Below are 12,887 nucleotides of genomic sequence, written 5' to 3'. Positions count from 1 at the left end.
CTCTTTCTTTTTGCTCCTTAATAGAGACCTTTCCCCCATAATGGTAGAAATCATGCTGTTTGTAGAAAACTTAGAAAACGTGAAGAAGAAAACAAGTTTTACCTTTAATCCTACAACTCCACAGACAATTACTGTCAATTCAGCATTTTTTCTTTGTCTTTATTCCTGTAGATTATTCTTATATATATTTTAAACCCAATAGGATCATATTAGATACTCAGTTTTATGGGCTTTTTCATGATATCTTTCATTTTACCTTCATTAACACTATACCTTCAGCAATTTTCCATATCATTCAGCATTTTTTGAAAACATCAGTTTTAATGACCAAGCACCGATTCATCATATGTGATGTTCATTAATCTTCTACTTTGTACATCTAGGCTGTTTTCACTATTATAAATTACGCCACAGTGAACATCTTTGTATATAAATCTTGGTCTACTTTTCTAATTATTTCCCTAGGATAGATTCCTATAGGTGGAATTACTGACTCAAAGGGCAAGAACTTTTAGGCCTTCTGATGCATATGGCGAACTGCTTTTTAAAAATATGTACCTATTGACACTCCCACCAGCAGTGTATGGACATTTCCATGGGGTTTTAATAATTTACTTTCTCTCATTTTCAATTATAAAAATATATCACAGAGTAATAGTAAGTAAAGGGAAATATTTGCAACTTGGGGTATTGGAAAAATGGGGCTCTCCAGGCCAAGAGGCTGAGACCGTGGGAGGGTGTCCTCCAGTCAGGTCCTATCCGATCTGTTCTGAAGCAGCAAAAGCCAGGTGCCCATCAGAGCCAAGTGCCCTTGTGACTTCTCAGATCTAAGCCCAGGGATGCCTCCAGCCTGTAACAGCCCTGCCGCAGCAGGTAGAGGCCACCAGAGAGAGAGAGGAAATATGGATCTGAGGCCACATCACTGTTTATCATCATTCACAATACCATGTGTCAGCTACTGAGAATGTATGAAAATAGAGGCTTTCAAACTTTTTGAAGCTCTGAATTCTTCTTGGATTAAAAAGAGGGAGGTCTACAAGAATAAAATTTTAAATATATTTATATTATGTCTGCATGTGGCTGTATCTACTGCCATCACACATAACCCCAAAATATTAGTGGTATTGAATGGCAAAGGCCTATTTCTCACTCAGCTGCATGGCTCAGGGGGGGGCTCTGCCCCACGCCTCCTCACTTGGGGAAACCCAGGCTCATGGAAGCTCCACTGTTAGCAGCAGCACTGGCTGACGTGGTGGGGAAGGGAACACAGGGTGTCACGCCCTGTCTGTAAAAGGCGTCTGCCTGGAGGGACACACTTCTGTTCACGTTCCGCTGGCCTCGGCCAGGCCCATGGGCCCCCCGCAACTTTTACAGGTGGACTGTGGCCGTGCAGTGTCCACGAGGACATCAGAGCCCTGTGAGCAGCCCCAGGGATGACCACTTATGGGCCACACCCAAAATGCCAGTAATAATTAGAAGGGGAAAAAATAGCAACGTTTTGGGTAAGAAGCTTAGGGGTGAAGCACATAGGGTTTGGAATCGGACTCTTCCCTTCCCTTGGATTTTATTCCTTCTCTGATTCTTCTCAAAGCCAAGGGCAATTTCCCCCTATAGGCAGCGCCCCCGCCCCCACCAACCTGCCTGGTGGGATTTGCATTATCCTTGAGAACAAAGCCTCTGTCTGGGTGAAAAATGAGGGTGTAATTCAGAACTAGAAGATAAGAGAGTACGTGCATCTAGAAATAATATCCTCCCACAGCATAAAATGTGGAGGAACAAAGCAGTTGTCACAAAATGCTTCTAACCACCCTTGGCTTGATGTGTACCCACCAATACTACCTGTTACTGAACCCTGGGAATACAGGTCCCCTGGGGGAGCACCTGCTTGCTGGGAAAATACTTGTGCTTGCCAGCAGACTTGAAGGAACTGGTCCTGTTCCCTGGGTCAGCTAGTCCTGGGCTTTCTGGCTCACCTGTTCCCTTGGGGGTGAGTCCAGGGGAAGCTGCCACCAAAGCTCATTGTTTCCTGGATGCCTTGAGAAAAAGTCTTTATTCTGTGACTTTGGGATTGAGAATGGCTTTTCTTAGTCACGTCTAACAAATGCCACTTCAGAGATCTTGAATGGAAATGTACACCCACATATTTCACTCCAGGGCTTGGGGGTCAGCCAACACACCTTAGGGTGTGAGTGACTGGAGCTGCCCAGCAGAGCACACATCTAAAATTATCACAGTATGTTGCAGAATGCTCAGATGCTCAGTTGTGTCCAACTCTTTGTAACCCCATGGACTGTAGCTCACAAAGCTCCTCTGTCCATGGGATTTTCCAGGCAAGAATAGTGGAATGGGTTGCCATTTCCTTCTCCAGGGGAGCTTCCCAACCCAGGGATTGAACCCATGTCTCTTATATCTCCTGCATTAGCAGATTCTTTACCAAACATCCAGTCATAAGAGGCCTTCCCAGGTGGCGCCAGTGGTAAAGAACCCACCTGCCAATACAGGAGGCTAAGAGACACCAGTTCAATCCCTGGGTGGGGAAGATTCCCTGGAGGAGGGTATGGCAACCCACTCCAGTACTCTTGCCTGGAGAATCTCAGGGACAGAGGAGCCTGGCAGGTTACAGAGAGGTCTGACATAGGGTCACAGAGAGTCTGACATGACTGAAGCAACCTCGGATGCATGCCTGCCAGTCATAAGAACTAATGTTGGGATAATTTCTAAACCCTGCCCTCAGCATGCTAAGTGTGGTTTTGTTTCATTTTGTTTGTTTATTGTTAAGTTTTTTTTATTGAAGTATAGTTGATTTACAATGTTGTTTTAGTGTTGGGCGTACAACAAAAGTGATTCAATTATATGTCTGTATATATATTCTTTTGTCAAGGGTCAGCGCATCACAGATCTTGGTTTCACTGAGACTGTGTATCACTGAGTGGGATCAGGACTCCTCAGGGCTTAATTCTAAGTCTGGTTCAGGTTGTGCTGAATCCCAGGGTGTCCTCTGGGTTAGAGCGGAGGTTCCTGACCCCATGGCCGCTTTGCTGTCGCTGACTTTTTTCCTCCTCTCTGATTCTCTCCAGGCTCTTGAGCGCTTGAACCAGGTGCTGGAGGCCGAGAAGCAGCAGTTTGAGGAGGTGGTACAGGAGCTGAGGATGGAGCAGGAACAGATTAAGAGGTGGCTGTGGTGTCCTGGTGGGGCGGGGGTAGGGAGAGGAGGGTGCGCCCAGGCTAGGGCGTGTAGGACCCGTGTGTCCCGCCAGGCTGGTGAGGCCTCCCCCAGGAGATCCTCACTGGTCAGTGACATAGTTTGGACCCATCCTCCCAAAGCTCCAGGCCTTGGGGGGCCTAGAAAAAGCCACAGACCCCACACCAAGGGGTCACTTCTGCCCGGGGGAGTGTGAGACATGGGCAGGTTGCAACCAGACATCCCCACCAGCAGTGAGCCCCTCCTGCTGGGTTGCACCTCCCTTACCCCAGGGCGGACAGGACAGGCTGCTCTGGAGACGCCCCTGGCCAAGACCCGCCCCAACATTCCCTGTCTTTTCTGCACAGTCTCTTCGCATTCTGGCTAATGATGCCTGTCCCTTGGGATTTTTTTTTTTTTTTTTTTGTCTGTGTATGGTTTGCAAACCCAATAACACATTGTAATCATCTAAGAGGATTATTAGGGCTTCCCCCATTGCTTGGCAGGTAAAGAATCTGCCTGCAATGCAGAAGACATAGGAGACACAGGTTCGATCCCTGGGTCGGGAAGATCCCGTGGAGGAGGAAATGGCAACCCACTCCAGTATGCTTGCCTGAAAAAATCCCAAGGGCAGAGGAGCCTTATGGACTAAGTCCATGGGGTCGCAAGGAGTCAGACACAACTGAGCAACTAAACAGCACACACAAGAGGATTATTAATAGAATCTGCTGAAGGTAGAACCCAGAAATCTATATTTTAAAAACTTTTCTGGGTCATTCTGATGCAGTCGACCCATGAACTTGGAGACAACTGCTGGCTGTAGTCACCATCATAACCACTACTGATTATCGGTGATAACCCAGAAGGATATTTTTCTTGTAACACCCTTATAAAAGAAAGTCACTGGACATGTATTTTGGGGCAGAAGAAGCTCAGAGAAACTCACCAGCTAATAGCCAGCTAATTCTGGAAGTACCTGGAAGTAATACTTCCATAATTCTGCCAGATCCTGGAATGGAAGATAAGTCTCCTACCTTGAGGATCTGGTTGGGAAAACCAGACTCACACCCAGGAAATATCAACAATACTTCCCATAATGTACAAACAGGTGCTCAGAGGGATAGCACAGACTCCCTGTGTTATAGGAATTAAGATATATGTGTGATCCCTGTGGGCTTCAACAGGTTAGATTAAGCTGGGCCTTGAGGGGTGGTAGGAGTTTGAAAACTGGGCAGAAAGGAAAAACATCCCAAGCAAGGGGAAGGGGACCCAGGCTTATTAAAATAGCAGCAAGGAGTTTGTCACCCCAGAGAAGGGCCTCAGCCACGTCCCATGTCAAGGTAAGTAGGTTCTAGCAAGAGCTGTCCTGGGAAGACAGGGAGTGAGGCTTTCGTTTCTCCAGCTCTCCTCTCTGCCCTTGGGGTGGCCTTGGATTTACTCTGACAGATTCCTGTATACCTGGAGCATGTGACTTCAGCCTCACTTGGCCAGGATCTCCTTCACTCAGCCCAGGGCCCCTACAGCTGCTGGCAGGACCCAGCCATGTGAGGAGCTGGCCTTCAGAGAGCCCTCTGAGCCATGCAGAGAGGTGTGGCGGAAGCCGCAACTGGGCCGGGAGGGCTGGGCCCTGCCACGCCCGGCCTTCTGTCCCCACAGGGAGCTTGAGCTGACTGCAAGATGCCTCAAGGGCGTGGAGCAAGAGAAAAAGGAGCTGCGACACTTCACAGAGTCCTTACAGAAGACCCTGGAGGTGAGGGGCCCCTGGCGGGCTGCTTGCCTGGAAGGAGGCAGGCTGGTTGGTTGGGCCACAGGATGCAGTTTTTTTCCAACAGTGTTTCTCTAGAGGGTTATCTGCAAGGAAAACAGAGCCTGAAGGGATGCTGATCTAAAGGGTCTCATCTCTGTGGACCATTGGGAACTCCAGCCAACACATGAGGCCCAAAGCAGGACCCAGAAGGGCAAATCCAAGTTTGCCTTTACGGTGACTATGGCCTTAAGAAATCCACCGTCTTCAGTGCTTATATTTTTACACCAGATGGAGGATTGATTAGGGAGGGGGGCAGGGTGACCCACCGCTTCCTTCTTGTGACTCATTCACTTAGCTGCTCCGGGGTGACATTGAGCAGGAGGGAAAATCCATTTGATTCCCCAGAAATTGTGAGGGAGGAGGAGTTGGCATGTGCCAAGGAAGGAGTGCAAACACTTTAGCACAAGTGCCCACTCCGGCCCCAGCCTCTGCTCCTCTCCTGTCCCCTCTCCCCTGCTGCCCCTCCCAGCACCATGATATCCCAACCCCAGCTTCAGACCACTGAGCACATGTGCCCCCAGGAAGCCATGCCTTTCATCCTCCCCATCCTTGCTCACACTGTTCCTTCTGCCCAGACTGTGCTCTGCCCTCTTCTCTGCCTGGAGATTGCTCTCATCCTTCTAAGACTCAGTCCGAGTATCACCTTAGTCAAGCCTCCCTGACTGTTCTAGGGGAGGGATTTGCTCTGAGCTCTGGGCCCACAACACTTGGTGCGTCTGTGAGTGCACCTAACAGGTGAGGTTTTCCAAAGGTGGGCATCACTAGATTGCGTCTTAAGGTCCCTCAAGTCCAGTGCCTCGAGTGAGCCTGGCATGTTGTGGGGGATCGTGACGGTTACAAAATTCAAGACTTGTAGACAGCAAGGTTTCTCTTTTCCCTTGACTGACCGGGCTTTTTCAGTGGCGTCTTTCATTTGTTTATCTTTTCCTGTCCCACGTCACAGGAGGTGGTTCTTATGGGTAGTTTCAACTCCAGAATTTCTGAGTAGTACAAGATTCCAGTCTGATAAGTGGGGAGAATGTCTAAGTCGGCTCTTGGGCTGGCCTGTTAGGTGTTTTTCACATGAGCCCAAGACACTCCCTCACTTGTCCCTGGAGGAACAAGCACCCAGAACCTCGTGGCGCCCCTGGGCTTTGGGTCCCCATTGTAGTAGGTGCCGTGTCCCCTGGAAGCCATGCTGGGCTTTTCCCTGACTCCCTCGAGGGAGGAGTAGCCTTGCCTCAGTGGGAGGAGGGAGATCCTAGTTGACGTTTTACCTCAAGGGATGAATAAAGACATTTCAAGTGTCCCTCAGAGGATTAAGTAAGGAGGGCCTCACTGGCCAGAACTGAAAGGCAGGTGAAGGCAGAGAACCTGACTTAGGCTACTTCACTTCCTTTCCTCCCTCATGCCAGGAGCTCTCCATAGAGAAGAAGAAAACCCTGGAGATGCTGGAGGAGAATGAGAATCAGCTGCAGACGCTGGCCAATCAGAGCGAGCAGCCGCCTCCCAGCGGGGGTCTCCATAGCAACCTGAGGCAGATCGAGGAGAAGATGCAACAGCTCTTGGAGGAGAAGCTCCTGGCGGAGAAGCGGTGAGGAAGCCCGGAAGCCCTGGGCCCAGGGGTCGCTTTCCTTGAACGGGACCCCTGGGCCCTTGGGTTCTGGTTGGCCTTGATCTCATGGATCACTCACTTCCTTTTGCCTAGGTCTCAGGTTCCCCACCAGACAAGTGGGAAGCAATCCTTCACTATCCTAAGCTAACTTGAAATGGTGTGAGTCATTAGGACCGTCTAATAGACAGGCTGGACAGGTCCTCCCAGCTGCTTTTCACTGATGAGCAGTCTGAGGCTTGGAGGACCTTCCTGAGCTCACAGAACTAGCAAGACCTGGACCCAGGACTCCTTGCACTGACCACATCACTCCCATTACCATCGGGGCAGGGGGACAGGACCCAGCCCAGCTCTGGGGCTCACCAAGCAGGGTCTCTGGGTTTCTCTAGCCAGCTCCCTGCACAGGAGCCACCCTCTTACCGGATGCCCCATTGGCAAGTGGGGCCCTGAGTGAGCGCCTCTCCCCGGGGGGGCAGGATGAAGGAGAATGAGGAGCGCTCCAGGGCCCTGGAGGAGGAGCGGGAGTTCTACTCCAGCCAGTCCCAGGCGCTGCAAAACTCGCTACAGGAGCTGACGGTGGAGAAGCAGCAGGCCGAGCGCGAGCTCAAGGTGCTGGGTCACTGGGAGCGTTTGGTGCTCGGGGTAGGGGGGCCCTCCTCACGTCCCTGCCCTCATCAGGCAACTTCCTGAATTATCCCTGCCAATCTGACCAGCCAGGCGTGGGCAGTGCAGCCGCCCTGAGACGAAGCCTGCCGTGTGTTGTGCGGCATCATTATAGATACCTGCCCAGTGCAGTGGCTGAGTCTGGGCCATCGGGTGGAGGGCATAAGACACCAAGCAGAACACGGTAGCTGCCATCCAAGTCCGGAGGCAAGAAAGCCCACTTGAGGCAGGCGTGATCAGAGAAGGTTCCCCGGGGACTGGCAGCTGCCCCCCTGCCCAGGACCCACTTCCCTCTCCTCGCCTCTGCCCTTAGGCTGAGGTGAAGGTCCGCATGGACCTGGAGAGGCGTCTCCGGGAGGCAGAAGGGGCCTTGCGAAGCCTGGAGCAAGGGCTCAACTCCAAGGTGCGGAACAAGGAGAAGGAGGAGAGGATGCGGGCTGACGTGAGCCACCTGAAGAGTAAGCCCTGCCCTCGGTACCAGCCCAACCCCAGAGTTCTGCATGGCAGTCCAGGCCAGTGTGAATGGAGTTTCTGCTCCAGATGCCCTGCCTTAGGGCATGCTCTTGGCGTGGCTGCCTTTGGCTCTTGGATCTGGGGCGGGGGTAGCAAAGCCTGTTTCTTCCCCCTTCAGCAGGTGACTCTGATCTTCCGAAGGATGGGGTCAGAGTATCTCCCTCTGGAGCCCACCAGGATCCTGGGAAGGGGAGGGCGGCCGGGAGGGGAGGTTGCAGTGGAACTGTGGCCGCAGGGTTCTTTGAAGAGTGTATCCGGAATGCGGAGCTGGAGGCCAAGATGCCGGTCATCATGAAGAACTCGGTGTACATCCACAAGGCGGCCACTCGCCGCATCAAGAGCTGCCGCTTCCACCGGCGCCGGTCCAGCACCTCCTGGAACGACGGTGGGTGTGGCAGCCCCCGGGCACCAGTGGGCGGGATGCTCACGGGCTGTCAGTGACAATGGGCAGGAAGAAGGCAGGGTGGGGAGGTGGGGAGGCTGACCCAGCCCTGAAGTCAGACAGTGTGGCCTGAGCCCTTGTGGCCCCAGCCTTGGGCTTCCCCCAGGGTCACAGGAGCCCCTGGACCAGCGTGGGGAGCATGGGGAGCAGGGGGGTGGGCTGGCGCGGGGTTGGGGGTTGGGGACAGGGCTGTGTCCCAGTGGCAGGAAGGCTGTTCACGGCCAGGCCCCTGGGGCCACCATCTCCCCAGTGAAGCCGTCCCAGTCCTTCATGACCTCCCAGCTGGAAGCCAACAACATGGAGGAGCTGAGGGAGGTGGCCAAGCGGCTCAGCAGGGACCAGCGCTTCCGAGAGTCCGTCTACCACATCATGGCCACGCAGCCTGGAGCCCCCTCCGCGCCTCCCCGGGGGGGAAAGTGATGGGCCCCCCAAGGCCTTCCTCACTGGGGGCAGAGGGGTGGCAGAGGGAGGCCTAACTCCACCGGTTCCTCTCTGCCAGCGCTCCACCTGGGGGGCCAGCCTCACCCTCAGAGGACAGGGGTGCCACCCCGTCCCCCCACCCCAGATCCTACCCTGTGTCCAGGCCAGGCCTGTGCAGGCTCAAGCTGGGTGCCGCCTGGTAAAGTGAAGGAGGGGCTGATTGTGTGGAGAGACTTTTCTGACTAGGGGAGTGGGGTGGGCAGGGCCCATGGCCCCCTGTAAAGCGCCCTCTACCTCTCTCTGACCCTGCCACCCTCCTTGACCCTGGCTTTCCCAGGGTTTCCCAGCCCTCCTTTGGCTTTTGACACCCTCTGTCAAGGCCCCTTCTGTCGACCGCACTGGGGCGGAGAGAAGAAAGGGGCCCGGAGCGCTTCTGGGCTGGTGTCCCGCCAGTCTCCACGGGCCCCTTTCCTGTGGGCCCTGGCTGTGGGGCTGCTCACTCACTCCCCTCCTCAGGTGAGCTGCCCCACCTGCAGCCTCAGCACCCTCGAGGAAGACTTGACTCCCCCCAACCCCCAAATCCCTCGCATATGTGTCCTGAGGGTCCTGGGCCGGAGCTGCAGCTAACAGCCATGCTGAAGTCTACCCCAGAGGACAGGTAGCAAGTCAGGGAGTGGAGGAAGGTGGCCAGGATCCTGCAACATCCACTCCCGGTCAGGCGGGGAGGCGGCTCCCTCGGCCAGCCGCCGTGGCCCAGCTGGTCAGCGGGGTCCCGGAGCTCTCCCTCTCAGCTGCCCCTACTCGGATCACCTTGCCTCCTTCTCCCTGCAGAAGCTTTACCCCATGCAACTGCCACCGCAAGCCCTGGAAGATGGGGGCTTGGGCCTGTAAGAAGGCTTGCAGCCGTTGGTTGGCCCAGTGTCATCAGGGGTGAAGCTAGAACATCTGTCTGCAGCTTTTGTGGGAGACACTGCCCTCCAGGGGGCACTGAGAACTGCGTGTCCCTCATTCATGGACAGACCGTCTGCCTGGCATCCTCTCCGGCAGGGCCTTCTGTCCCAAACTGCCTGAGTCTGTTAGCGTCTCCCTAAAAGGAGTCCCCATGGGTCAGGGTGCTCAGGGATGCTGGTGGTATTGAAGGTGCTGATCCGCCGCTGCTCAGAAAACGGAGCCGAGTCGGAGAAGTGGACAAATGGCTGCAGGGCAGGGGCCTGTGGCCTGCTCTGTGGGGAAAGGAGCATTCCTGACTCAAAACACGGGCGTGTCTACTGCTAGGCCAGTCAAGACCAGGAGTGCTGCCCTGCTCTGCTGTCAGGGCTGCCGGAGGAACAAACCTTAATGGTCCCTTCTCCGTGGTAGGCGGGCTTCAACCAGGCTCTTCCAAGCCTAGGTGGAAGCAGGGGTGCAAGAGTTTCAGAGTCAATGCATCTGAAAGGCGTGAGTCTCCATGTAAAAGCTTTAATCATGTAGGAACCTGCATAAACCTGGAACCCATTGATCTATCATGTATGCGAGACGGACTTTGAAATGAGGATGGTTTATCAGCCGAGATTACTATTTTATTCTTTGTTTTTAAAGAATCAAGTTAATAATGGTTTGCTCTTGGAGAGAGATTTTTCAAATGCACTTCCCCGCCTGGGCAAACTATTAACCAGAGAGGAAAGTGCTTTTTCATGCATATTCACCAACCTCTAATTTTTTTCCTCCTAGCTCACTCTGTACTTTCCATGCCTCAGGCAAGTTTGGGTTATCTTCAAACAACTGATCAATCCACAAGTATTTATTTGTTAAAAACTTACTCTGTACCTAGCACTGTAAATAGAAAGAGAGTAACATCTCTATGTGAAAATATGTAGGGGTAAAAATTACTGGAAATATATTGATCTGATTTTTTTTTTTTTTTTTTACAAAAACAAAACCTTATTTCGTTGGTCAATTAAAAGCGTTTCCCGCAGTGTCACTCGCATTGTGGTAATTGCTAGAGAGATGTTGTCCCCTGCAGGCTGAATGTGGAATTACAGAACTGCCTGCTTGTGGTCATTTAAACGCACTAGTCCTACTTAGGAGGAAGGTTGCACCTCCAGGGAGTGGCTTCTTAATAAGTAACAGAAATCTTTGTTCCCTTCATGAGGTTCTGGTCATCGCTATGTAACAAGGACTGTCCGCCGGATTTTCTTTTCTTTTTTTCTTAATTTTTATTTTTTGTAACACCGAAAACATTATGTATTGGGGAATAGCTGATTAACAGGCTTCCCTAGTAGCTACCCACTCCAGTATTCATGGGCTACCCTGATGGCTCAGAAGATAAAGAATCTACCTGCAAGGTGGGAGACCTGGGTTCAATCCCTGGGTTAGGAAGATCCCCTGGAGGAGGGCATAGCAACCCACTCCAGTATTCTTGCCTGGAGAATCCCCATGGACAGAAGAACCTGGCGGGCTGCAGTCTGTGGGGTCTCAGAGAGTCGGGCACAACTGAGTGACTAAGCGCAGAACATAGTTGATTAGCAACGTGGTGGTAGTTTCAGGTGGACAGCGAAGGACTCAGCCATACATATACATGTATCCATTCTCGCTCAAACCCCACTCCCATCCAGGCTGTCAACCAGGTTTTCTTCTGACTTGAGCACGGACAGAAGGGACAGAGATGACTGCTCCCGTGGGAATAGCCTCAGGCAGGCAAAGGGTACCTAGTTTGATAATTAACTCATGTTGGTGACCCTACTGGAAATGGACCCTTTTACCTGCTCTGGTGAGGAGAGGTGTATGGTTTTGTTTTACTATCATGTAAGGGAGGGCGAGAAATGGTGATAACTGAATTCTCCTCCTATATGATTTATTCTCTCACTGGGGATGGATGAGCTATCATCCCTTTTTGAAATGTAATTTTACTTATTTGTGTAGTTTTGGCTGTGCTGGGTCTTTGTTGCTGCAAGGGCTTTCTCTAGTTGCTGAGAGCAAGGGCTCCTAGTCACGGTGCACAGATTTCTCATTTCAGTGGCTTCTCTTGTTGTGGAGTGTGGGTTCTAGGGTGCATGGACTTCAGTAATCACAGCATGTGGGCTCAATAGTTGTGATTCTTGGGCTCTAGATCACAGACCCAATAGTAGTGGCACATGGGCCTGTTCCGTGGTATGTGGGATCTTCCCGAATCAGGGATCAAACCCATGTCTCCTGCATTGGCAAGCAGACTCTCCCCCACTGAGCTACCAGGGAAGCCCCATCGTAGCCCTTTATGTGTTGTTTCCCAGCATATTTATGAGTGACTCCCCTTTTTGCTGTTATGAGCTTCCCTGATAGCTCAGTTAGTAAAGAATCTGCCTGCAGTGCCGGAGACCCCAGTTCAATTCCTGGGTCGGGAAGATTTGCTGGAGAAGGCATAGGCTACCTACTCTAGGATTCTTGGACTTCCCTTGTGGCTTAGCTGGTAAAGAATCCACCTGCAATGTGGGAGACCTGGGTTTGATCCCTGGATTGGGAAGATCCTCTGGAGAAGGGAAAGACTACCCACTCCAGTATTCTGGCCTGGAGAATTCCATGGACTGTAGAGTCCAAGGGGTCACAAACAGTCGGACAAGACTGAGCGGCTTTCACTTTCACTTTTGCTGTTACACGTGTTCCAATTTGGATAGTAATGCCATGGTCATCCTAGACTTTAGTGCTTTTCCCTAGGAAGATGTTAATAGGTGAGCAAGAGACCTCTAAAACACCTGGGCTCTGACCCAGCCTCTGGGAAGTACCCACTGCCTGAATCACTGACAGCTCCTGGAGCCCCCGTGGTCCAGCCCTGGCCTTTGGGCAGCCCTGAATCACTGGAGCTTCCCTACCTGATCATCAAGTGTCACCCAGAGATAAAGCCATGGGACACAGAGAATGCGGGACTGCACCGAAACGTGGGTGGCAGTTGTAGGTAGAATTCACCAAAAGGGGATGGAGTTTATTAAGACCTCCTACCTCCAGGATTTGGGGGCTTTGGAGTGCTTCCTGAATTTTGCCTGAACTTCTTTCACCCAGCAGGATGGAGAGGGAAGCTCCTTTCTGGGTCAGAGTAGTTGGTAGTGATGAGTGGAAGGAAGCCCAGGTCTAGGGAAGGGAAGGGGAGATGAGGTATGCAGAGTCAGGACAGCCAAACCTGCAGTGGTATACCACACCCATCCACACTCACTGGGGTGTGGATGTTTGAAGAGCCAATTTCTCCTAGTTGCTTTGGATGTCCGGAAGTGGGCCTGTTTCCAAGTGGCAAGAATGAACAGATACCACTGTCTCTGAATGG

The 12,887-nt window shown here is 52.3% G+C and overlaps 1 protein-coding gene across 1 annotated transcript in view; it reads left to right on the top strand.

Annotated features, from left to right (window-relative positions):
* The window catches only part of PLEKHD1 (pleckstrin homology and coiled-coil domain containing D1), a 31,527-nt gene extending 20,950 nt beyond the window's left edge, over positions 1 to 10,577 (top strand). Inside the window, exons 7-13 of the mRNA XM_040226205.1 lie at positions 3,078 to 3,172; positions 4,838 to 4,931; positions 6,383 to 6,561; positions 7,056 to 7,188; positions 7,556 to 7,700; positions 7,991 to 8,140; positions 8,448 to 10,577. Coding sequence (XP_040082139.1) covers positions 3,078 to 3,172; positions 4,838 to 4,931; positions 6,383 to 6,561; positions 7,056 to 7,188; positions 7,556 to 7,700; positions 7,991 to 8,140; positions 8,448 to 8,617 — 966 coding nt within the window. The 3' untranslated portion in view covers positions 8,618 to 10,577. The remainder of the gene's footprint in view (positions 1 to 3,077; positions 3,173 to 4,837; positions 4,932 to 6,382; positions 6,562 to 7,055; positions 7,189 to 7,555; positions 7,701 to 7,990; positions 8,141 to 8,447) is intronic.
* Positions 10,578 to 12,887: the final 2,310 nt, after the last annotated feature.

This window comes from Oryx dammah, unplaced genomic scaffold (assembly GCF_014754425.2).
Source record: "Oryx dammah isolate SB20612 unplaced genomic scaffold, SCBI_Odam_1.1 HiC_scaffold_26, whole genome shotgun sequence".
Lineage (NCBI taxonomy): Eukaryota > Metazoa > Chordata > Mammalia > Artiodactyla > Bovidae > Oryx > Oryx dammah.
Note: the sequence above shows the minus strand (reverse complement) of the source record. Positions and strands in the feature narration are given on the sequence as shown.